The 26,678-nt window shown below is 46.5% G+C and overlaps 1 protein-coding gene across 1 annotated transcript in view; it reads right to left on the bottom strand.

Annotated features, from left to right (window-relative positions):
• HSD17B4 (hydroxysteroid 17-beta dehydrogenase 4) overlaps positions 1–26,678 on the bottom strand; it is a 1,724,715-nt gene that overhangs the window by 1,111,156 nt on the left and 586,881 nt on the right. The window contains exon 10 of the mRNA XM_069625564.1: positions 4,245–4,269. Within this exon, the coding sequence (XP_069481665.1) occupies positions 4,245–4,269 (25 nt within the window). The remainder of the gene's footprint in view (positions 1–4,244; positions 4,270–26,678) is intronic.

Below are 26,678 nucleotides of genomic sequence, written 5' to 3'. Positions count from 1 at the left end.
CAGCCGCACTCCAGCTAATTCCGGGCTACTCTTGTTGCCTCGCGGAGGAAATGGGTTTATAAGGGTGGAGGAGGTGAGTACACAGGGAGGGGGAGGGATGCCGCAGTTACCGCGCCTTAGACAGTCCGCGGCTTTACTTTGGAACAGCTTTATTTTTACCGCCACACGTTTTACGCACGTTTTTTTCTCTCAAAGCAAATTCCTCGAGCGACTAAACTGCTCTCAGCACGCAGCTGCTCGCACCTGCTCTCCGCTGCTCTTTACTCTAGCTTCGAGCACTTCTACTCCCCCAGGAGGCTCGGGAGGCGATCGACTGCATAATCCGTGCAAGGATAGTGTAAATAGATCCTTACCCCCCCCAAACCTCCTCAGACCTCCACTGGCCTCCTCAGACATCTCCTCCTGGGCTCGCCCGGGCGTCCGTCACATCCCACACCGTGCCACAGTGGCCCACCTGCCCACACCGTCTCAGTGTCCCAGAGCTACACCAGGGCTCGTGCAGGCTCTCTCTCTGAAGCCGAAAGCCGCACTGAGGCGTTTGAGGAAAGGACCTCAGCACACAAGGATCCCCATAGTCAAGCTGCAGCTCTCGCAGCCAGAAACAACTACAGAATGAGGCCGCTTCCGACTTCGAAAAGCCAAAAGTGTGTATGGTGTATGAAGAGGTTCTGGTGGCAATGGTTGGTGACAAGCAAGATGGTCTGGAGGGCGAGAGGCTAAATAAAGGCAGCGTCACTGCTGGACAACCTGTAATGCCCAGGCATCCGAGGTGCAATTTCTCCATTCCTCGCCAAACAGGGTTATCCTGCCCCCACAGGGGATAAATGGAAGAAGTCCAATTGACTGGTTGCGGACAGCACTGTGGAGGTGGAAGCACCTCCTCTAAGTGCACTGTGGCCCCTACCCCTGTAGGGCCGAAGTTGTGCTTGCCTGCCCACGGGGGCCTGACCGCTACTCTCTGGGTATAAGTGGCAAAGGGCGAAATCCCCTGATCCTGCCTGCCAGGCTCGCAGGCTGCTGTTGCTGCACCACTAGCCCTAGCGACTTGGCGGTCACCTTAGAGGCTTGAACCTTCTGGAGAAACTCGTCTGCCTTGGTGCCATCCAAGACCATGCCATCGAAGGGCATGTCCAAGAGCTACTTCGGGAAAGTGAGCTGCAAACCAAGAGGTAGTCATCCAAGACAAAATGCTGGTGGCCATCAGTGTCCAGACCAGACTGCAAAATCTGTGGGGAGGCTTCTATGCAGTCTTTAATAAGGGCCTCAAAGACCTCCCACATCTCCCCTTCGGGGATGTGCTCGGCCATCTCTGCCATCACTAACCACAAGCCAAAGGAAAATTAGGTAAAAGGAAAATCAGGCCAAGGCAAAAGAGGAGTTGACGCACCAGAGACCCAGGCTAGATGAGCCAACAATCCTCCTGCCCCATGCATCAAACCTTTGCTCTCCCTATGCTGGGGGCATTGATGGAAATTAGGTGGTCTTGAGGTTTGCCGTAGAGGCCTGTACTACCAAGCTATCCAGGGAAGTGTGGGCAGAGAGAAATAAGGGGTCCAAAGGGGCCGTCCTGTGCTTCTTGACCGGGCTGCTGTCCAAGTGAGGAATGAAGCCACTTTAGCCCACAGTTCCATTACATGCCCCTCTACTACATGATTGAAAGGCAGCAAAGTCTCCTTAGGACCCTCATCAAAGATGTCGGTCAGGTCATACTGCACCTTAGGCTGCTAAGGGGCTGACAGACTTAAGGAGTTGACCACCTTCGCCATCAGGAGCTGGAAAGCTGCCTGTGGCTTGTCAGGGGTGTCAGCAGGCAGCATGTCGACCTCTGGCGAGGTGTCCAGGCCGCTTGCCTCCTGCAAGTCAGCTGCTAGGTCCACCAAGTCACCCCTTTCCCCATAAAACTCCTATGGGAAGTCTCTCATGTCAATAGGGTGGAAGGATTCCGGTCCAAAAGGAACAGAATACCCTTCCTCATCACAAATATCCGCTTACTGGGATGTATATGCTTTTATGCCCTTCTCGGGAGCAGAATGAACTCTTTCGCAACTCTGGCTTAGTCAGTGCCGCTGATACGGGACCATAGGTGAGGGGGCTGACGTCCAAAGGTAGAACGTTGTGTCCCTTCACCGACACCCTCTGCTGGCTCTTCCAAGTGCACTGGGATCTTGGCCGAAGCGGGTGCATCGGTTGGCACAATGTGCAGTCCTGCACATTGTGGCCTTCACTAAGGCAGTAAAGGTATATGCAGTGCAGGTTCAATGCGAACATCTGACTCCTGTAACCAATGCAGGGTTTGAACCCCGAAGATCTCGTCTCGTAGTAAGAGCAGTGTTCCTAGTAGCGAGCCGAGTGAGCGGAAAAAAGGAACCGAGGTCATGAGGCGCAGTGCCTCTACATATATTGGTCACGAGGTCATGACTAGCGCAGGGCGCGTAGAGGCGTCGGGTGGAGCCAATGCAGAGTTAAGCTGCAAACCCTCGTGGCGGAAAAGCGTCCAAAGAGCAGCTGGCACTAGGAGATAGATATCAGATGAGGAATCAGCGGTAGGAAGGAGTCCATTAGAAATCTGGATTTTAATTTCTGCCTTTTTTTGTATCCCTTTTGCCCAAAGCCGTTTCGCCACATTTTCCATGGGAAGTTTCACTGTGGTAAAAGTGGGTTGATAGAGGGGAAAAATAGGGAGCCTGGTGGTTTGGCGGTTAAGGGAGAGAGAGCTGGGAAAATAAAGTGTTGATATGGATAACCTCAGGCCAGTAGCCATGCTGGATATCAGACAACAATGCAGCAGTAGGGTCGGCCTTCAGCATCCAACCAATAAAGGGCCTGGGAGGTTTGGGGGTTAGGTGATTGGTAGGAAGAGGGAGTTGGGCTAGATGGGAAGAGAAAGCCTTGATAAAATAACCTAACACCCGTAGCCACATTGACCATGCAGATAATGCAGCAGGAGGATAGACAGTCGGTATATAACCAAGAGGTTATTTTTTTTAACCGTGTAGGAAAGGAAGAGCTACACATTTTTATCTCTGATCTCTGTTTGGGAAGGTGGAAGGCACAAACAAGTTGCTTCCTGGGTCAGTGTTTGAGTCACTTCGGACCAAAAGGAACAATGATCAGTGTATAGCTTCTCCAGTGGCTGCAGGCTGCAGGCAAAATATTGACTTTTAAAAGTGCTCCAGAGATTCACGAATTACACGATATAGGTTAAAGTACAATTTGAGGGAGCTCCAAAGTGATAACCCGTAGGTGTCTAGTGAGCATCCACTTAAGCATGTCTGTTCCACTTGCATGACAAACTACCTGCAAAGCAAGCCTAGTCATGTAAACTAGCAACCAAAAAGACTGTCACCCTAATAATATCACCCATGTGTTTTGCTTTTTCAAAAGATCAACCTGCATGTTTCCACTGTTTATTCTTGCTAGGCCTCAATGTAATCCATGTGACTAGAGGTGTCCACTACACACTCACATTCCAATGTATGACATGTACTGCATCCACATGACAGCACAAACCAAATTCGTGCAACTCCATGCTCTGACCTAGTAGTATTCCAGTCGAACCGGATATTAGATCGATTGTGCCCACTATTCCTGGGCCTTCATTGAACAGCTGCAATCTTTAAAACCAATGGCAGCTTTCACTTTCTCAATGATGACCACCATTTTAACAATTAATGTGCAAGTGATTATCTACACCATGCACAAGACATAAACCAGCACAGAATCATGCATGAAAAGGCCGGTACAATGGATTTCAATTAATGCCTACAATAATTCTACATTTCTCAAAACAGTATACAGACCTGCAATGGCATCGCCCAGGATTTGTCCGTCAGTTGTTGTATTGGAACACACAAGATCGCACAGCTAATTCAAGAGGAACGAGGCTGTCTATATTAAAGAGCATCACTCACAAATCGTGGTTTGTTTACCAATAGGAATGCAAGCGCTTTATTCATTTTCCATTTTAGTCACCTAACCCATTGTATTGTGGAACTGTCCCTGGTAGGTCGTGAAACAACCAAGACATCCTCTTATTACAGCATCGCCAGCATCTCCCTTATCAAATGCGTGTGACCCAATACAAAGTCAGTGGGCTCAGATATGGGGATGCAGAATTCTCAGGACCATTTTTACTCGCAAGGCATCATTACTGCCGTCAGTAATCCTCTCAGCTTTCGACCACCCCCTCCTGAGCCATATAGGTGCAGAAACAAAAATAAAATACAGGTTATGACACTACTTACATTTTCCAATCCAACCTGCACCAAGCTGTGAAGAAGAAAAAACAAATTATACTTTGCAAACAGAGTTTAATTCTTTTAAAAGCAATTTATACATATTGTGACAGTTAATACATACTAGCTTTTATTACATATCTACACATTGTTCTTGTATATTAAACCCCACTACAAACCATTTACATTATCAACTCCCAGACTTTGCACAAGGCATGCATTTCACAGCAATAATAATTCCCTTTGACTAACATAAAAGACAGAAGGATAGTTTGACAAATTGCAGGATTCAGTCACTTCTCCCCAGGCGTGAGTTTTTCCTTGTGAGTCTAGGGAGGTGTGCCTTCTAGGCAACATTCCCCGTAGGGGTGGCGGCAAGCGTAACCTCACAGGGAGAGACTCCCCAACTGGTGGCAATGACTCCCATTGCACTTGTTCATCTCATGCTAAAGTCTGATCAATCCATACATGTTGACAGAAAACCAGACTCCTCTTACATATGCTACTGTTATGTCGATGCAGAAGATAAACACTGGCCAAATAGTGAGACGAGTAAAACCCCAAGGATGATGAAGAGTAAGTTACCTGTCAGGTAATGGGACGAAGAAACTCAGAAGGTATAATGAATACCTCCAAAACAAAAAAAAGGATTACTGTGAGAACCTGGTGAAGCCCCATTACATCAATATCAAAAGAGGAGGATCCAGAGAACCAGAGAGAGACCTAGGAGATTCGAACCAGCTGGACAGGAGAAGCTGGGAACCTAGGAGGAGAAGCTACAGCTCACAGAGGCGAACCGCGAGAAGGAAGTGCCCGAGTCACACTATAGACAACGCAGACCAGAGGAAGTCTGCAAGCATGCGAATGATACTAAAAGGGATGCTCAGCTGAGGCTAAAGGAAAGCCGTTGCTGGGGAGTGCCCAGGCTACCTCAAACAACAGAGAGCCTACCTGCCTAAAGGAGGTTCCAGGAGCGAGTCGCAGCAGAGGCGTGGTGGTGGGGAAGGAGACGGAGTCCAAAATCATTCCGACACCGAACCCATACCAAAAGGAGGCCATTGAAGCGTGTCAAAGCAAGGGGAAGGAGCGAGCAAAAGGGCCACCCTGACAAACTATAGAGAACTTAAGAAGTTGAGTGTTGACCCATTGATGCAGCCCTATTACACCAAAGGTAACAGGGAGAGTGGGAGACCCGGGGAAGGAGGCACAGATAACGAAGGGCTGCATCATATTCGTCTTGAGTGTGGCTTGAGAAACATTTTCAGTCACCAGGGTGTGCAATTCAGCTTTATTGGTGTTGTTGGTGCCACTGACTGCAGATGTGACATCATGGGTGGTGTAAATGGAGCCGGACGCGCCCCATGACCTCAATTACATCCATTTCTGTCTACACACAGAAACCGCAGAAAAGCAAGAAACTAGAAACATTTCGCATTAGGGGAATGATGGGAGGGTAATGAGTAATCAGTGGGAGGAAGAACTAATCTATCAGAATTTGTTTTACCAAAGATAAATAATTTGTTTGTCCAATTGATTACTTACTCCCATAGAGCCTCATCTTAGAAAGACTTCCAAAGCAGAATAGAAGCTGGAGGGAAGAGATTGAGAAATCCCCACCAGGAAACTCTGGAGGACCTTACAAACAAAGAGTCCTTACCTTATGAGGAATCAAGGTAACATTGCTTTGTATCTCTGAACACGTTTGACCGTATAGCTGCCTGACAGATGTCACACGTCAGGCTGAATGGGCATCGAGACCAACAGCTAATTATTTCCCAATCAGATGTTAACAATCCAAATATAGAGGACAGTCCAACTGGACAGTGGTCTGATTAGCACAGGCCCTGCTAGCTCAAGCTCCAGCAAAACCACCAAACAGCTGGACATCTTTTCTGTTTTCCCTTGTCCGAGATGCATAATAGTCGAGAACCCATGTGGAGTCCAGACAGTGAAACCGCTCCTCCACCCAGATGGATTTGGTGGAGACATGGCAATGAATGTTCTGGTAAAAGTGTAAATCCATCAAAACCTCATTAAGGTCAACCTATTCTTCACAATCAGTTTCTCCTTCAAGAAGACAAGGTAGGAGGTATAAAAGAGAGACTAGTTTCCATCATTTCGAGTGGAAGTAATGGCAACCAGGAAAATCACCTAAAGGCTAAGCAACGGAAAGAGGCACAAATGCAAAGACTAAAACACAACTGTTAGAGTAAAAATGTAAACTAAGGTTAAATTACCAAACAGTAACAATAAACTGGCATTGTGGAAACTGGTTAGCTAATCTCTGCAGAAAAGTTGGGATGAAAAACAAAAAAAAAAACTTTTTTTAGGGGTCCTCAAAGACGAAATACCAGCAAGGTACTCCATCACAGTGCCAATATAAATGACTTGCTGGGCCCAAATAAATACAAAAAAGTTAAGAACCACAGAAGTCTGACAGTTCAAGGATTTCCAGGACCATTCTTGTGACACTAAGCAAAAAGAACAAAATACTTCCGTATCTGTAATGTTCTTTCTAATGGATGTTCCTCCCGTGGATTCGTCATCTATAATATTCGAATCACAGGGAAGCTGATCCTCTGAAACATTTCTGCTACCATGGGGCGCAGCGCAGCTCTGTGTAAGCTCCACCTGATGCTCCCCTGTCCCCTTACTGTACAGGACAACAATCTGAAGCTGAGGGAACGCAGAACTTAAAGGTGTACTAGCTATCCTCCAAGTGGGGCATTTTTGGAGATGAGTGTAAACACTGGAGTGGGTATCTGTACTAATAACCACTAAAAGGTTGGGTTAGGGGCACATAGGCAACCCAGCAAAGGCTCTCAATTGGTAAACGTGTGGAGCAACCAAGGCTGAGACTGAAGGGATGTGATGCAGGATGGTTCATAGGTACTGCGAGTCCCCCAAACCACACAAAGGAATGTCCACACAATATGTTGGGTGCAACCCTAATTCTTTTATTAACTAACATAAAAGTTATGTGGATATATACAAATAAGATTCCCTTTGTATTATGAAACTCTACTCAAATAGTTAACACAATATATACAGTTATACGTGGTACCACAGTTATACCAACTGTGGGATATATTGACCCACTCAACAGTATTTCAACACATAACCAAGCTACCCGTCTGTATGAAACAGCAATATGACTGTTGGCACCTGTGAGCACAATGGCCTCAAAACAGTGTTTTGAAACTAAAAAAAAAAAAAACCTTCCTGCCAAACACACATCAGGCAGGATGGAACAAGGGGACACACTGAAGGAGCGTGCAAGTGTGTTCTGAAATATATAAATGGAATAAAATCAAAAGGCAGCACTGCTTTGCTGAAAACCCCAAATTCCCCTTCAAAATGAAACTTTGTCACCCTTTAAAAATGCTGCTTTGACGCAAATTCCATCTGTTCTGTCTTAAACTACTGTGATTAAAAAGAGCCTGCCATGCCCATGATATTTCATTGTGCCTCAGCAAAACCAGGCATAATTCCTGAATGACAGGCCCTGTCAAACCAACTCAGAGAAATCAACAAGGAACTCCACTGGAAAACGTTTTTATTTCTTTCCAAGAGTATCCAAAGCTCAGCAGTTCAAAGAGACTCCAATTGTCTGAGTTAGTGTAACGCTCACCTGACTCCTACGGGGGCGCTGGCCTGGTTCGCGCTGCTGTGACCTCTTCTAAGGTGATGCGCAGGGTTCGGAAGACGGACTGGACCGGGCCCCAGATCTGGCTTGTCTGACTCGCAGAAGTATCCTTCTGTAGGTGAGAATAGGGGGTTAACTGTCTGCGGGGTAATGCAATCGGCCTCCCACTTACCCCTCACCCTCCTGTGCTTCCCTGTAGCGTCTCACCTTAGGGTCTGGAAGGACGAGCTCTCCATCCTGTTTCTGATGCAGGGGCGCGTTGGTATCCAGTTACGTCACTGGATTTTCGGATGGGTGAGAACCAAACTTGCTTGGCTTCCAGGTAAGTTTTTCTATAAGTGGTTCCCCTTGTGTCCATGCATTAATGTTCTAATGCTAGTGTCTTTTTCCCCATAGGGGCCGGGGTACGGAATGCCGGGGAACAGGCACCGACCCGAGGTGAGCGGTGAAATCCTTGTGGAAATCAGGTAAGTCTTTAATGAGTGTTTTGGTAATGTCTTTTCATTCACTCATTAACGATGCTGTCTTTTTCCCCTTAGGGGCTGGGGTCCGAAAATGCCTGGATGCGGCGCGGACCCGAAATGAAAAGGGAATGACCCAACAGGTAAGTCTTGACATGGAGTTTTAGCTTCCCTTTTCCCTTCTTTCTCTCACCTTTGTTCTGGTCTTTTTCTCCCTAGGCGCGGGGGCGCGACTGCGAATCCGGATGGTCGCTGCTGAACATGCAGGCGCCCTGTAAAGGTGAATAGAATGCGGCGCTGCAGCGATCGATGCAATGTGCTTTTAAAAATAAATGTCTTCCTTTTCAGGATTGTCGGCGAAATGTCTCTGGGATGCAGATTTAGCAGGTGAGGCCTTTTCCTTCTTCTGTTCTCTTGTTCCCTTCCTTTGCAGGTGATTCAGGATGCTGGCAGGTGTGGCAGAAGTCAAGATGCAGGCGCAGACACGGTGAGCGTCCAGCTGCTAGATGCAGAACAACGCGAAGCACGTGTGGCTGATCGGGTGTGGTTTAAATAGCGTTGGAAGAAGTTCCTAGAATGTGTCCTTCCTCCAATCAGGTATGTATCCTTCCCCGACCACGCCCGGGTGGTAAATGAGTCCCACAGGTAAAGTAGTTCCTTTCAGGCCTCAAGGAGGCCGGGGTTCTGCAGCATGGTCTGCATCAGGTAAGTGCACCCAAACACTTTCATAATGAGCCTGGCGCCTATGGCGCCAGGACTGACGTTTTCTATGAGCCTGGTGCCATAGGCGCCAGGACGCTGTCCAAAGGGCCCCTATAAGGGGTTGCTGGGACCTTCCCCAGGGACTTGATGTCCGCTTTCGGGGACGCAGGGCCTGAGCCGGCTCCCCGGGAGCGGGCATCGTGACAGTTAGGTCAGTTTCAATATATCTGTACTTCAGACAAAATTCCTGCTTTCAAGAAAATGATTATGGCTGCAAAGACAGTGTGGGAATCTGATGAAGCTGCCAAACCGAATTTAAAGAAAGAAATGGTTTTCACCGCACATGTAAAAATGGGCTTTTTACAAACTGAAGAAAAATAAATGGCCCGTTTAAAAAGGAAATTGTTGAATGAAAGCTTGCCTTATTGAGCAATGTAAAGGGATTGTGTATTTGCTGATAATACACACAGGCTATTTTATTTCACAGGTTTGTTTCAATTCAGGACCCAAGATAAAAAAATAAAGATTTTAAAACACATCGGCTGAATTTGCAAGCTCTCAAAACCGGTGATTCCAGATGGCAGAGCCTGAAACTTCCCCCTAGGAAGGGAGCAACATCATAAACTCTCAGCAGAGACTAACGCCCCACTGATAATTACAGGGTGGGAAAGAATCTAGGCTGGGCGCCAGGAAGTTTGAAGTGTGAAAGGGCAATAAAACCTTCAATCAAGCTGAGAAACCCCCACCTTGCTTTGAAGGAAATGACAGTTGGTAGTAGTTGAAGGAAGGAAAAAAAATGATCCACTGACAAAGGACTGCCATTTGTTTCCAAAGGCTATTTTTAAAAACAACCTTTAAAGACTTTTATCTCTGCAGCAAGACTTGTAAGAAATGTAGAATGTTTGCAGTGTTTCACCATCACCGTCTTGTGGCCAATGCTGGATTTGACTTTTATGGACTTCATTGATTCACGGTGCGTCACCCTTTATCAACTCTCGTGCTGGACTTCCTTTACATGTCGTACTCATGGTGGCCTTGAATCATGCTGTTCCCGTCTTCATCTTGTATCCGGGCTTGCAACATGATGTGCTTCTACCGACTTCTGCAATTGTATTGGCTCTCCCCTCTTGCTTCTCCACTCTTTTTTGACTGCTAACTCTCTGTTCTCCCCTCCTCTCCCTTCTCCTATCTCCTCCCCTTACCTTCTTCTATGCACTTACTCTATCAGAATTGTCTCTGGACCTAGTATGATAGCAACCTCGTCTGTCTCCTCCAACCTCCCCTTACTGTCACCCCCACCCCTCATCCAGCACTATCTGAAATGTTGTCAGGCCTAGTACGATAGTCGCTTGTTTTGTTCCTCCCCTCCCTTTCTGCACCCCTCTCCCTCACCTTTTGCTTTTCTCCGGCTCTACCAGAAATGTCATCAGGCCTAGTATGGTAGTCGCCTGTCTGTTTCCATTTCCTTTCCACTCCCCTCCTCCCTTCCTTATCTATGTCTTAGCTCTTGCACTATCTGAAATGTCGTCAGGCCGAATACGATAGTTAATTTCACATCCTTACTGTTCATGGCCCGTAAGAATGTCATTGTATTTTCCCTTGTTCCCTTCCCTTGCCTTGAAACACATTGTGTATAGGCGCTATATAAATTAACTATCATATCATATCATAAAAGTGATTTTTTTGGGCTTTCTTTTAAGACTTGGTAGAATTCATTGACACCTCGGGGACAGAAAGGGCAAAGTATGGTGGTTTACCAGAAAAGCATCCATGTTGCAAATGCACATTTTTGTACATACATCCCTTATGATAATTCACACCCATGAATAAAGTTATAGAATTTTGAGTAATATAAATCCCACTGAAAAGTGCAAAAAAAATGAGTAGAAGGGTGAAAAAAGGTCTCACGGACTGGAGGGTTGGACTGCAATGTGCTGCACAAAACATGTAACCTGTGTATATAATTTGATTGCAATTGTATAAATGTATGTTTATGGCAAAATCGGATTTTAGTTAAAGCAACTGTGGGAGGTTTTTGGACATTGTAAAACTCACATCATAAATCTGGCATCATTTTTCTGAAATCCAATGAGCTGAGAGCGAGGCGGAGACTATCAACTTTGTCCAATCCTGTTAGGCGTGTTTAGTTAAGCCTGCCCCAGTAATATACTTGGATGATGTCACTATGTATTATAAATAAGAGTTCCTGACAAGACTCTAGACGCACACTTTTCCTGACGTTCCTGCGCTGCGTTCCTGTTCCATCCATCCCAACTACAAGGCCAAAGCATTGCTGACCCTACTCCAGGGCCCAATGCAAAACCCATGCAGTGTTGATCCTATTCCCAGCAAGGCCTCAAATCTGAAAACCCACTAATCTCCCATTAAAAAGGGGAAAGCTGTGGTGTTTTTGGGAAGCATCCTGATATCACTAACTGCATGCTTGCGGCAAACCTGCCATCCAGCTGACCTTAAGTATCCAGTGACCAGAATTGCCAGTTCAGAAGTGCCATCCGGTGACCAGAACTGCCCAGCTGTTTGCCAGGCGCCCTGCCGTGTAGTGACCAGAACCATTGACTGTCAAAAAATCTCAAACTAAAAGTGGACTGTGAGTATTTCACCTCCCTGTAGAAACCCATAGCCTAACTTGCATTTGTACTTATCCCACTCTCCAAGTCATCCTATCCTTAACCTGCTAACTTGTTCAAACTGTCAGAATCATTCTTGCAACCCTGCCCTTGATTTCTAGTGCTAGCGCCATCTCTTTAGTAATTTTGTCTTGCGTAATCCTAAGCCATTAGTCCTATTTCGAGTGATCGGACTGGTTCCGCCAGGGTTGGGCGGCGGGGTGATAGGGTTGAACTCGCGAATTAACCCTGGAGCTTACTGTGTCCATCTTTGGTGGTTTAGCCTGAATACTCAAGTGTAAAGTAAAACTGTTCTCGTCACAACTGATTTCCTTTCCTTTTTCACTGCTCCGTGTTACTCAAAGCACACCTTTGTATATCTTGTATAACTCATCCAATTTACGTCACTCCAAATCAGTGTATTTCACCCATTTTTATTAAAACCCATTTGGGTGATTGCAGGCGGGAATTGCAAAGTTTCCAATGTGTCATTTTGCTGCAATCTGTTTTAAACTTTCCACTCATTTTCGAACTGTATGTTTTTCGTAAACCATTCTTTGCGATTGTTAAGTGTCTTTGGATTGTTGCTTTAGTGAGCAATTATATTTGCTTCAAGGTTTTTAACACATTCATTATTTATTTGTCCATTTCCAAGTGCCATTTCATAACATTGCAAGGGGTTTAAAATCTTATTTGGGGAGGGAAGGTCAGATTTAGATTATGTTTCCTATTTCTCATTCCTGATTACATGCTGCTTCCGTTTATCCACTCAGAATGGATTATTTGTGGGTTGAGGGAACATTGCAGGGGGAAATTCTAACTTGGGTGCTATCTGTCCTAAATCAAAAAGTCCTCCTATTTTGCTGTGCTGTGTATATGTCCCACTAGAAAAGTAAACCCAGTGCATGGTTCACATGCTCATTGTAATTATCACCCCATTGGTGATTGCTGCCCCATATTAAAAAGTGTATGATTTCTTTTGAATTTTAAAATAAATAAATAAATATTTTATTTTGCCAACCAGCCTGGTTCATGGTCCATTGTGACCCGGTGTATTTGAAAAGGGGATGTGATACGAGTCGTGTACCACCTCAATATTGAATCTACATCATATTAAAAAGATAAGCATTTCAGTTGTGCGCTGCATACTAGGCAGAGACCAAGGTGTGTGCCGCCTGATTGAAATCCTTAACACAACTAGTAACTGTTATTAAAATACCAATCTTGCATCGGCTGGTCCTACCAGGGGGGGGGGGTAAACTGCCTTCCTACTTTTTGGCAAAAATATGTACTGAACAAACGAGAGGAAGGTATAGTCGTGGGGGTTAATTATTATTTGCTCATCAATCCCTAGGGTTAGTCCCGAACAAAAATAGACCTCCCAGCGTGAAAATGGTGTTCAGTAATTCCACACTAGTTTCAAACAGGTCTCCGTGATACTGGAAATTATGTTTTTGTGCAATTTTGTATAACTGTCTACATTTTTTGCACTGTAATTTCAGGTTTATGAATGAATTTGTATGTGTTTCATGCTATTGTGTGTAGGTAACAAAAAGCTATTAGTTCTGTAATAAAATTGAGGACATTTGTTTATACATCTAAAATTGGTGGTGTATTGGAGGTCTATTTGGTTGAGACCAACCCTAGGGATTGATGATGACATAATTGAAACTCATGTGTATACCTTCCTTTGGTTTGTTCACAAGTTATTAAAAAGCATATACTTTGCTTTCAAGTCAATGGGCCTCATTTTACCGGCAAGGCTACCCCAAACTCGCATCCGGCTCCGGCACCCGCGAAAAGGGAATCACCGGGCCATTTTGACCTCGGCAGACCTGGTAATTCCCCTTGTGTGGGTGCCGGAGCCGACACGTCCCCATTCCCGTTTGAGCCTGAGCCCCCTTAGGGCTCAATGGGAATGTGGAGGATGGTAGCAGCAGTACCGTTTATAACGGTACAGTTGCTACCATCATGTTCTGCTCGCGGGTGCCAGTACGGCCAGTACTGGTCAGAACAGGTGGCTCCAAGGGCACCCGCAAGCAGAAGTCCTAGTATGGCGGTACGGTAGCAATGTGCCGGTAGCCATACCGGCGCCTTTGTTGCCTTACCGCCATACTCCTAAAGAGGCCCAATGCCCAGTCCTTATGTGTTCATTAATTGCCTCCTTTTGTTTCTACATATCCCACCACTCTAAAACACCTGGGAAGCAACAGGAGAGCCAGTCCCAGGACAAATCTGGGACTCTTGGATGTACCCTGGGGGAGGAAGTCCTTCTTCCTCGTCACAGTACCTTGGGTGCCTTGGAAGGCGAAGTGGTGGAGTCTCTCAAATTTACTTGACAATGCCTCATGAAGATGGACCCCCCTCCCCCCGGAAAGAAGAAGTCACAGGATTATTGCAGTCGAACAGGAGAAGGGAACCAAGCACTGTCGGAAAGGTAGCAGTGAAGGTCTGCCGCAGTGGTCACATTTGTTGGGTTGCTATGCCGGCTGTGGATGTCCCGCGAAGCTGCAACTCACTGTGGACCTAGACAAGGCTTGGGAGGTGAGGGGGAGTCCTTTGGTCTTCGTCAACGACCTCTGGTGGAGACAGGTGCAGTGACAGAAGTAGGTGTCGGGTTTTGGTATTCTGCGGTTGGCCGCCTTTCAGTTCTTCGATACTACAGCTGCAGCACGGACGACAGGATGGCTTCCGGTGACATGGACTCGAGCACTGGACTTCTCTGCAGGCCACCACCAAGGTTGGACCCTCGGGACTCTTTCTTTGGTTTGGAATCACGACCTCCTAACCTTCTACATCTCCTTCCCAAAACTCTCCTGGCCCCCCCTCCTCCAGACATACCATTCTCTACCATCACTGCCTCCGACAGCATTACCTCGGACTTGTTCTCCCTCAAGCCCAAAAAGGCAAAGCAATGCTTGACAAATGCATATCAACGCTCTCTACAACTTTCAACCACTTGGTTCCACACAAATATAAATACCAGATTAACATAGTTTCATGAGATGAATGGCGAAGTCTTGAATGATTGAAGACAACTCCATTCTTAGCAGACAAAAACATTTGTAGTATACAGCCAAGTGGCTTCAAATGAACCATCGCCAAAGCAAAACACTTTCTTTTCCCATGCCATTGATAATGACAAAAACATTGCAACCCTATTTAAAATCTACCTGAACCGCATCAATCCTGATCTGCTTTACGCTCCTTTGTTCCCTAACAAAACGTCTACAATCAACTTCAGGATTTCTCTCCAAGATATAGACTCTTCGAGTGAAAACATCCTCCATTCCACCCTCTAACTTTCTTTTCGTTGTCATGATGCCTACCCCCGGGCATCCGGATCGAGTCCATCATCCCCGGGAGCAGGCATCCAGATACTCATTAAAACCCCAACAGCCCCGGCTGGGGGCTGTTTGGATTCAGTCCTGGCGCCTTGGCGCCAGGCTCATAGACCTTACTTACCTTATGCAGACCATGCTGCAAATGAGTCCAAGCCAACGTGAGGCCTGGATGGGACTATTTTATTACAGGGACTATTTTTTACTCGGGTGTGGTTCTGGGGAACTTCTTACCTGGGACTATTTTGCAGGCTATTTAAACCACGCCCGAACAGCAGCTCATGCTTCGTGTTATTCTGCATCCAGCAGCGTAACGTTCACCGTGTCTGCAAGTCAGCATCCAGTCTTCTGCCACACCCGCCTCGAATCCGGAGCTCCTAGACAAAAGGAAAAGAAAGGAGAAGAGGTTAGATCACTGACATTATTTGATTCCTTACCTGATTCCCGACCCAGCACATCTCAGAGCCTGGAAAGGACATTATTTCAGCACGCGTCGCTTCGCCAGCAGCAGCGCCGTGTTATACTCACTAGTCCACCGCATCTTTCAACTCGGCGCTGCCTCCATCATTTTCTTCGTTGAAACCCAGCACCTGGGTGGAAAACAAAAGGAATAACAAGGTGAGCCGAGAAAACCGACAAAGACAATCTCTTTGCCACCATAGGCTTACCTGCTTTACCACCGGAGGTATTATCCTTTAATTCACTGCATCTTTCCATGCCGCACCTATAAAGGGAGAGAAAACAGCAAGTTAAACTCATGCAACTTTTACCGGACAGTGTTTGGTAATACAGACTCTTACCTGAATGCCATCAGCTGCCTCCAGGCAATATTCTTTTGGACCCAGCTGCAACCTAACGAGGGAATGGAACAAGAGTGAACATTGGACATATTTAACCCTTTGAACTTTAGACACTGGAGTCAATATTCCTCCGGAACTCCTCCAGTACCTTCAAACCAGTGAAGTAACTGGTATCTACGCGCCCCTGCATGCCATGCAGGATGGAGAGCTCATCATTTAAAAACATAAGGTGAGGTTACCAAGAGGAGATATCGGAGGTGATTAGTGGGGAGAACGAGAACAGTTGGGGGGTCCATCACTAAAGTCCACGGGTGGCTAAATCCCTTTCTCCACTTGCAGGAGAATACTTCTACGAGTCCAGCAGACAAGATTAGGCGGGCCCGTCCAGACTGTCATCTCTTCTCTACGCATCACGTTGGTGGTGACCGCAGCTGTCCAGGTCCGATCGACGCCCCTGTAGGAACCAGGTGAGTGGAACATTCGTTCCCCTACCTACTCTACATCCCAATATGACAAATGTGGCCTTCTTCAGGCTTATTCAATATTAAAGGCTATTAAGACAGGGGGCTATTTTCATTTCCCTACAGACTCCTATATGGCTGGTATCTTCATTCTTCTAGCCAAGCACCTTCCCCACAGTCTCTCTTCACGTCCTTTGATCAAGGCACCTTCCCATCGAAACTGAATCATGCCATAGTTGCCCCCATTCTCCAGAATTCTTTGCATGACACTACTGCTCCTTTTTTAAAAACTCACAGGAATTGATGAAATCATGGAGAAACTAGTCACCTTTTCAGCTTAAAAATAAATAAAAAAAGAAGAACTCCTGGACTCCCAATCAGGATCCCAACCATCTCATGGCACAGAGGCAGCCCTCCTTAATATCAGGGAACACCGTCTAGAAATTGTTTCAGGCCAAGCTGGTCAGCCCCATACTCTTGAACCCCTCATTAGCCTTTGACACTGTCAACCAGTTAAACTGCCTCATGCTTCTTTGCAACTGGTTCATAAACAGCAGCCCAGCATGCACCTAGCTAAAGTCATTCCTTTTAGGGCATTCTCAGCAAATCAATCTGGGTACTTTTCTATCTTACCACACCAACTTTGACTGTGGTGTCCTTCAAGGTTCATCACTCTCTGCTCTCATTAATACCTATATGAAGCCATTAGCCATCATACATTCCTTCAACCTAAACTTCCAAATGAATGCTGATGAAACCCAACCTGTAGCTCGAGTCAGAAGCCTGACTGTTCAGAACCCTGTACTTGCTCTAAGTTCTGACTTCTGTTGGAAATTAAGACCCATATGCTGTTCGCCTTTTCCAACTATTCTCCCTCAGGGACATCCTAGACAGTCCCTACTCTATCCAGTGGTTAGTAATTCTATAGGGGTATTGGGACGTGTCTTATGGATACTCTTCAAGGAGATCTATGTTCCATCATGCCCAATGTTTTCACCATGCTGCTCGCGTGTATTTTTACTTTGGACATCTTGATAACAGACAGACCTCTTAGTTTTTGGTTGAGGAAGGGAAATACCTCCTAGGATAGGGCTAGTAAGGCATTTCCCCATCCCTTTGGATTTGAAATAAAAGCCTGTAGCCAAAACTATGAATCCTCTATGTCTGTGTCCCATTCCTGGCTCCTCACAGTAGAGTTTCTGAAGACCTTGCGTGGTGGTCCATTCGAAACGATCTGTTAAAATCAGCAATGTTATGGCAACCTTGGTCTCAAGTGATGGTGGTCATGAATGCGTCCCTGAAGGGTTGGAGTGCTCATCTGTCGGAGCGGACGGTGATTGAGCTATTGTCTCCTTCGCAGTTTCGGGAAAACAAACATGCTGGAGTTGAGGGCTAACAGTCTGGCATTCAGAGGGACGCTTCCACGACCCGTACATCAGCAGTCTGAACCTTCATGCTTGGCTGTTGAGAGGCTGTGATACAAGGAGTGGGACTTGTTGAACGACGTCCTAAATGTGCTCCTATCAGCTTGGCAGTCCGCCACTAAGTCAATGTATGTCTGAAGATGGTGTACATTCTTGGCTTGTTGCAGGGGGGACTGGTCTGAACCCTTTCTCCTCTCCTATCTCCTTGGTTCTGGATTTTATACTGTCTTCGTCCTGGAGGGGCCTGCAGATTGGCAATGTAAAGGGGTAACATGGCTGCTATCTAGGTCTTTAAAAGGACCCCTGAGAGCGGCTCTTTTTTCACAATCGCCACTGTTAAGCAATTATTATCGGGATTGTGCATCACTTTCATCTACATGAGTTTGTGCTTGCAGCGTGGGATTTGAATTTGTTTTATTTCTTTTATTTGTTTTATTAGAGTTTTACAAAAATAATTAAACATGTTCAATCATTGTTCAAATATATATAGCGACTGTTAGGTTCTTTCCCACCCTCTCTTCAGTACCCTCCCTACCCCCAACTTCAAACAGTAACTGTGTCTCTGTTCTATATTACTCAAGGTTACAAAGTCTGTGGGTCAAATTGTCTTTAAGGATGGCCTGGGATGTCGAATGTTAGGCTTTTCATTTCCTCCATATCGTCCGTCACCGTCCTTCTACAAAATGCCATATTCAGGGGGGTTTGCCATCTAGCGTGGTGAATAGTTCCTGCACGAGTGCATTCCACGACGTAATGTCTGTGGAGCTTTCTCTTCTTCCCATTCCTAGCGCGTCATACCATACTGCTGTCTCCGGCATTGTCCACCTTTTCAAATATTTCCACAATGTTTCTATGTTTGGTCCTTCTTTGGCTTTCTACATAATTGCTATCCGCTGCTTGGCCAGTGCCCATGCCAGGTTATCACATTTTTAGATTGCTCTATCTTTCCCTTGATATTTATACAATCCTAGGCGGCAGGTCTCGGCTGTCCATTCTTGGCCTTTTATCCCGTTCTTCCTCAGACGCTGTTCTATTTCTCGCCAGTATGTCTGGATCGTTGGGCAGAACCAGAACATATGTCCCACATCTGCTTTCTCCTCTCTGCATTTTGAGCAGCACTGTGTTTGCGCTCCTGGGAAGTTTGAGATCTTTTTAAGCGTCAAATACGCTATATGGAGTAAGTTAGAATTGCAGTTGTTTCAGCCTGGCATTTCTGGATACATTTTTGGGGTTTAGCATCGCTTTGGATCATTCTTTATCTGTGATTTCTCTTCCTATTACTGCTTCCCATGTCTGTTTCCCTTTGCATAGGTCTTTGGGTATTTCTTCCAAAAGTGTTTGATATATTCTGGAGATCTTATGTCCTCCCTCAGTTATATCGTACAGCAGGCCTAGCACTGGGTTCTCCGTTTGCAGGGTTGCCGAAGATGGCCGTCTGGTCCTTAGATGTCTGACGAGTCTTGCATAAATTAAGTATTGGCCCTGGTGTACTTGGGGAGTTTTAACTAGGTCTTGGAACTCTAGTATTGTCCCTATGGGGGCAAGGTCTCCCGTCGTGATCAGTCCTTTATCTTCCCAGTAGATTCTGCTTTGCTTGTGGTGTTCTCTTCTAGTTCCATTCAGGGATGCCAGCGGTATCTGGGGGGGTGGCGGGTGGGAGTATGGTTCGTCTACTTCAAGCATTTTCTTTGTTCTGTTCCATATTTTTTGACCTAGCTGTAGGGGCATTGGAGGATGTGCTATTCTCGCTTTCTCAAGCCATAGTACTTCTTTGAGGATATATGGAGCTATGGTGGTGCTCAGCAAGGTGTGTTCTACCGTTTCTGCGTATGCTAGCCAACTTGCTACATGTTGGAGTTGGCCTGCTAAGTAGTATAGTTCAAAGTGTGGGAGGTGCAGTCCTCCTGTGTAGTCTCTGCATAGTACTTCCATGGCTACCCTCTTTCGGATTTTTCCCCATATAATGCAGTACCGAATTTAAATCTCTTAAAAAGGTCTTTGGTATAAGGTATGGTACATTATAAAGTGGTATAGTAACCTGTGGAGAGCTATCATTTTCACCAGCGAAATTCGTCCCATCACTGACAAGAGGTAGATTCTCCCAAAATTGTATGGATGTTTCCAGGCCCTTTTTTGCCCTCAGTGTATTGGTAGTGTGTCTTCCATGTTATGGCATATGTTGATGCCTAGGTAGCAGAACATGCGTGGATTCCATTGAAGGCCAAGGCGGGGAAGCTGATCTTCTACTATGCCGACTCACCCTGCTAGGAGAAACAAGCAGGATTTATTCCTGCTAATGGAGATTCCCAATAGTTGTGCGAAGTTGTCCAGCACTTCCAAGTATGTCTCTAGGTTGTCTTCTGGGTGTTTTATATACAGCAGTATATCGTCTGCCTAGAGGGATATTATATGCATGGTTCCATCTATTTGTATTCCTGTGTCTATAAATGATTCTCTCATAAATCGCTAAGGGTTCCAGCGCCAGGATATACAATAGGGGTGATAGCGGGCAGCCTTATTTCATGCCTCTGCGGATCGGAAACAGGTCTGATATATGTTTGCCCGTGCAGACTCTTGCTGATGGTTTTGCATAGAGCATGCATATCCACCTCATAAATCCATGTCCTATCCCATAGTGTTCTAGGGTGGCAAACAACCATTCCCATCGCATGGATTCAAATGCCTTGATGGCATCTAATGCCGCTACTACGCAGCCCTCTGGTCTAGTATGTGTCCTACCTATGACTGCCTGGAGTCGCCTCAGGTTTTCCGTTGTGGCCCTACCCGGGACATAACCCATCTGGTCAGGGTGAACTAACGTGATCATTACTTTTTTGAGCCTTTTCCGCCAGTACTGCTGTGAGAATCTTAGTGTCCTGATTCATCAGCGCAATTGGCTCATAGGATTTGCATAATATTTTATCTTTCCTGGGTTTTGATATGGGGAGTATCAGTGCTTGGTCCATCGTGTCGGGCAGGGCACCCATTTCGTGTGCCTCTTCTAGGACTAGAAGTAATTGTGGGTTAGTAGATCTGTGTATTCTTTATAAAATTCAGCAGGGAGTCCGGTGCCTCCTGATGTTTTCCCAGTGGGTAACGTGGGGATAACTCCCTGTATCTCTTCTATGGTGAGGGGGGCATCTAGCATTTCTCTCTGCTCTGTCGTTAATGTGTGCAATCCCATGTCCTCGAGGGTTTCTCTTATTTCTGTTTCCCTAGACTGTGTGATATCTTTGTATAATTTGCTGTAGAAGTCCCTAAAAGTGTTGTTAATCTCCGTCTGCGATCTCCATATGGTCACGCATTCATCTGCTTTTTCAACCACTTCTTCCGTGGTATCCTGACCCCGGACCAGCCAGGCCAGAAGTCTCCCTGGTTTGTCGCCCTGTTCATGTATCCTTTCTGCGTATTTCGCAAAGCTAAAGTTGCCTAGCTTTTCCCATTGTTCTATGCACTTCTGTCTTGATGTTATGAGAGTGCTTTCTTTTTCTTCCCCCTAGTGGCTCCATTCCCTCTAGTTTATCTTAATCTCAGTTTATACCCCTGATATCTGGTTTTTCCAAGTCTTTTCAGGCTCCACCTGCTTTAGCTATGGCTGCCCCGTGTAAAACTACTTTGAAAGCCTCCCATATCATTTGTGTGTTTTTGACACGTCCCAGGTTGTGCTCAAAATATTGTTTTGTCTAGAGTCTTATTTCTTCTTTAAAACTGCTATCTCGCAATGATTCTGCTCGTAATTTCCATGTGGGAATAGGTGCCGGCCGGTCTGTGAGTGCCCACCTTACTATCATGGGCGAGTGGTCAGATAGTGTTCTGCGTTCATATGAGGCCTCTACTATGCTCCCCAGGTGTTCTCTCCCCGTAAAGGCATAATCGATTCTCATGTATATCTTATGTGCACTTGAGTAAAACGAGAATTCTCGTTTATCTTGGCGTAACCATTGCCATATTTCCTGGAGCTCTAGCTCCCGTACTAGTGTTTTCAGAGCCCTGGACCAGGGGGGGAGGGGAGGAGGCGGGATCTATCTAGAGCTGAATCTAGTACACAATTGAAGTCCCCTCCCCAGAGCAACTGGACGCCCCGATACAGAGACAAGATGGGGTATAGTGAGTGATAAAACGCTGCAGCGTTCCGATTAGGTGCATATGTATTGATTATGCAGATTATCTCTCTTGTCTATGAACCTGTGAAGCAACATTACTCTCCCCTCTGAGTCTGAGTGTGTGCTTAGTTTCCGGAGCAGTACTCCCGGGGCAATCCATACGAGTACTCCTCTTGCACAGTTGGGGGTATGCTGAGCCGCACCCCTTACCACTCCATTTACTAAATATGTGTGACCGTTTGTCATGTGTCAAGTGGGTTTCTTGGAGCAGGGCTATTTAGATGGCTTTTCTGCCCAGGTAGATCATCACTCTCCTTTTTACATAGCTGTTAAGGCCACATCCATTCCATGCGACAATCGTCAAAGTGTGCGGCATCTGGAGCGCGTTCTTGGTCTATTGCTGGATGTTACGTTTCCAGCTCTGTATTTCTGCATTATATTGGGGTATATTTGTTCCTTCGTGCGCTTTGTCTTGATCTTTCGGCCATTTTTGGTTCTAAAACTGTTTTTTTTTTTTACCTGCCTTTTTCCCAGCTGTGCTGTGATCATTCCCCTGAGCATCTTTTGTGTCAGTGACCCTTGTTTTTTTTTTGTAACCTGCTACTTGTAAGACAGCTTTGGTCACGGGCCGTCGGTGTCTGTGACTGTAACGACTGAACTTTAACATAACGTTTAACTTGGTGCCCACCAACGTAGTTCCGTAGAGGCGTCACCACCATCATTTCCCATAGGGTCACGGGAAGTCAGTGGTCGAGTACCACACAGTACTCTTAGTTCATTTGGATTTGGGTGTGGGGCCCAGGCTGGTTAAGAAGGGGATTTGAAATGGAAAGGGATGCGGTTCTTGCGTTCACGTCCCATAAGCCGTGTTGAGGCTTTTGGTGGGGGTGTTGTAGTTTTGGGGTCCAGAGTTCCTGTCTACATTTCCTCAGTTTCGTTGTGTCAACAGTGTCAGGTTTGTGGTTGTTTTGGACATTTGCTTCATTTGTTGCAGCGGGCCGTGTCTTTTGGCGAATCTGAGGTCTGTCCCAGGTTCACACCCTCGGGTGGCTCCACCCGACTGGCTCACACACCAGTGACAGGGCGTAGCCACGCCCCCTCCAGGGCGTCACACGCGGAACTATACAACTGCTGCGGCTGCTCACTACGCTTTCGGATTGAGCAGGCTGCAGCGGTTGTGTCCGCACCAGCCACCTAGGTTTGTGCTTCTTTCACATGGCCTTCCTTTTACCTAATAGGCCCAGGCGGCCTTGCATCATACAGCCTCCTTTCTCCATACAGGTACAGACTTGCAGAGCGCCTCTTGCCACCGCCTCCCCGCGGCTCCCCTGGATTCCCAGCATTTCTATCCAGGTAGGCGCTGCTGACAGCATTTAACTTTGCTCTTTTGAGCACCCCCATTAATCACTCTGACCCACATGGCCAAGCCTTATTTCCTATTTCCTTTTGCCTAAGGCTGCCTATCTTGAGGCTCTGCCATTTATGGTCTATCCTCTTTCTCTCCCTTTCCCCCCTCCCCTCTTCCCCCACCCTTTTTCTCTTTCCTCCTTTGTGTGCCTTTTCCTTTCCCCCCTCACCCCCCACCCCTTTCTTTCCCTTCTGTTGGGGTTATTTGTCTATGTTTTAGCCACCATCTAAGTGGCAATGCTCTAACCCAATAAGAGAGCACAGCAGCATTCAATAGCTATGTAACAGGATTCCAAGCTAGTTCCTGGATGCACCACTCTGCAACATTGCGATTAGAGGTTCACTTATGCCCTCATTGCAATGTTTTCTTGCGTCTCCCACTCCAGGATCCCAAGCAGCCCGCTAATCGCTGCCCTGCTATGAGGACAGACATTATTGACTATCACATGAAGATTCAGTGTGTCCTGAAGAAGATGGTCCATGCCTCCAATTTGCACATGTTAACCAAAGGTCCTTGGTTTTTGGCTACAAGATGTAATCTCCCTCCCGTACTCATATACTACACTGTTGGTTGCCCTCTCATCATCTCTTTTTTTAGGCTGTTGGTGACAACACTACTTGCGGTATAATAATCACTGCATGCATAGAGTTGAATTTAGTTCTTTTCTCTCTCCCTTCCAGACAGGCACTATACCCACTGCAGTCTATGGTTAGACAACCCACCACTACCCCTCCCTTTCCCACCTCCGGTAGGGTTTGGGTATCTCACCTGAGGGCCAGAAACTGCTTCCTATCCTGTGTCCAATGGCTAGGACGACCATCTAATTACCACAACCACCCCTCTCGCCGTGCCTTGACCTGCAAGCAGACGTATGTTTCCCCAGTGAACCGTTTTCTGTGTACCAGGTTCTGTTCATCCATCCATTCGTTTGTTGTTTCTGGCGATTCGGAGAACAGTGATTTTTCTTTGTATAATATTTTTAATTTAGCGGGGTAAAGGAGCATATATTTGATTCCTTGGCATCTGAGTCTTTCATAAGTAGGTACCTATTGTGCTCACCATCATTGGACCTGGATTGTGTAGTCTGGATATATTGCCAGAGTTGCTGAGTCTCTCTGAATCACTCTGCCTGATCTTGAGTAGGCTAGGAATTTCTCTTTGTCACGATAATTAAGAATTTTCTCTGATTGGCCTTGGCGGGGCCCCGAGGGGGGGCGGAGCGTTCTTGCGAGGGCTCGGTGGGCTCTTTCCACTGTGAACCCTTGTGACAGGGTTCCGGGTCCTATCGCCTGGAGGAGTACTTTTTTTATAAAGTCTGTGGGGTCTCTTCCTTCTGCTCCCTCAGGCAGTTCCAGAATCCTAATATTACTCCTTTGCGCCCCCCTTCCGCGTCTTCTGCTCTTTCTTGTAGCATTTTAACTTTGATTGTCAGGTCCTGGACAGTCTCCTTTAGTTCTTTGGTCGTGGATGACGTCTCCTCTAGCTTTTGCTCTGTTTCTCCCACTCTGCTGGCAAGGTTACGCACGTCCTGGTGTAGGAGGCTCATATGTTCCCTATATGGGTTTCCATGTATGTACGCATGGCTGCAATTGCTTTTAAGATCTTGTTTTTGTCAGCGTTATGTTGAGGTTCTGAGTCGTTGTTCCCCTGGTGTACTCCAAGAAGTGCAGGGTCTGTCCTTGGTTCATTCTACTTCGTATAAGTATCCATTGTCGCTTGCTTGGGTTGCGTTACTGTCTTTCTTCTCCATTCCGACATTTGGGATGGTTGGCTGCACTCGCGTTTCCAGCCTTGCTCAATCAGGAACTGGATACGTGTCCAGGCTCCTGTCGACGGTGTGTCTTGTGCTCTTAGTGATCTAGGAAGTGCTGGGGTTTTCTTAGCTTTACTTGCGTTTTTAATTGTGTTCAACTTGGCTCTGGGCACCACATTGGTTGGTACTCTCTTCTCAGAATCCAGTGCCTTTATGGGGTACTTGTGCGTTTTCATATGTTCTCCAGCTCCAACCTCACTTCCCCTTCTCCTCAGTCTACTTTTAAGGTCTCTTGGTCAGGCGCTTTCACCTAAGCTTCTAGTGTTTGGTATGCATGCCAGGATGCTGGTGAGTCATCTGTGGCTTGCTGGAGTCCGGGCTACTCAACGTTCAGGGTTTGCTATCTCGGTACTTTTTTTTCAACTTGGTTTTTATTAGCATTTCTTACTACAACAGTGAATCATTCAACTGAACAAAACTCCCCATACCTCCCCCACCTCCCCTCTCCCCCCTTACTTGATCCAAGTTGTTAGGCAGAAACCTGTGCAGTTCCCTTAGGGACCACTGCAAAAGATTTAAGACTACAGGTGTTGGCAGTAAACCCACTTGGTAGCAGTCTGTACCACCCAGATTTACCTGGTAGCTGTGGCTGAGCAGTCAGACTTCCCTCAAGAAGAGTTAGGCAGTATGCAAAGTATACTCAACAGGCACTCAAATACAATAATACAAGCAAACACTGACCAGAGCTTTGGTATCAAAGTATATAATTATTTATTTAAAAAACACACAGTTGAAACACTCCAGCACTCTTATTGTAAAATATTCTAAACACAGTTACTATTAGGATATATACACCCCTTTTTCCCCATTAGAAAATCACAGTAAAACACCACTTATTTTCATACAGAGGTGAGCGCTTAACTAGATTGCACTCTAATAAGTTTGTGAAAAAGGGAGGGAAAAAGACAGAATAAGAAGAGGTACACCACTCTACGATTCCAGAACACTGTTAGCAAGGCAGAGAGCAAAAAGTCACAGGTGAGCCAAAGTCCAAAGGCTGGGCCCACTCTTAGAGAGAGCAGAGCACAAATGCGCCCAAGATCACACAGTTGCACTAGTCTTAGAAAGTCTTGCAGAGGGTTCAGAAAAAGCGTTTAGAGGGGCTTAGAAAAGTTTAGCCAAAGTGTCCCAGGCTAACCGAGGTTCGAAAGCCGGGGGCTAAATCTACCCCGTACAGTCGGTAGCAAGGGAAGCCAGGCGGGACACGGTACCTTAAGTGGGAAGGATCCTCCAGCGGTGGCAGTTGTTCCTGGTAGTGGGTGCAAGTTGCGTCGTCGTCCAGGGGAAGATGAAGGTCGTTGCACTACCAGGGCAGAAACCAGCCGCTGAGTTTTCCGGTTAAAGGGGGTACCTTGGTTTCGCGGTCGTGGTAAAACGTGGTATCCCGGTTGCCGGGGTGCTTGGCACGGGCAAGGCGGCCACGAGATACGTCGGGAAGCGAAAAGACGGTGAAACTGGTTATCCCCACCAGTTAAAGGAAGAAGACTCTCCGGCAGGAGATCTCCTCTGTCGTTGGGAAAAAGTGGTGAGATGGTCCAGCAGGGCTCCACCGGTCGTGGTGTCGTGGCAGGTCGGCTCAGCTTCTCCCTTGTCGGATTCGTAGGTCCTGTGGCGACTTCTGAAGTTCCAGTCCCCAAAGCCCTGCTTTTATGCAGCA

This window comes from Ambystoma mexicanum, chromosome 6p (assembly GCF_040938575.1).
Source record: "Ambystoma mexicanum isolate Mex_15411 chromosome 6p, UKY_AmexF1_1, whole genome shotgun sequence".
Taxonomy (NCBI): domain Eukaryota; kingdom Metazoa; phylum Chordata; class Amphibia; order Caudata; family Ambystomatidae; genus Ambystoma; species Ambystoma mexicanum.
The sequence above is the reverse complement of the archived record's forward strand: the minus strand, read 5'-3'. Positions and strand labels throughout refer to the sequence as shown.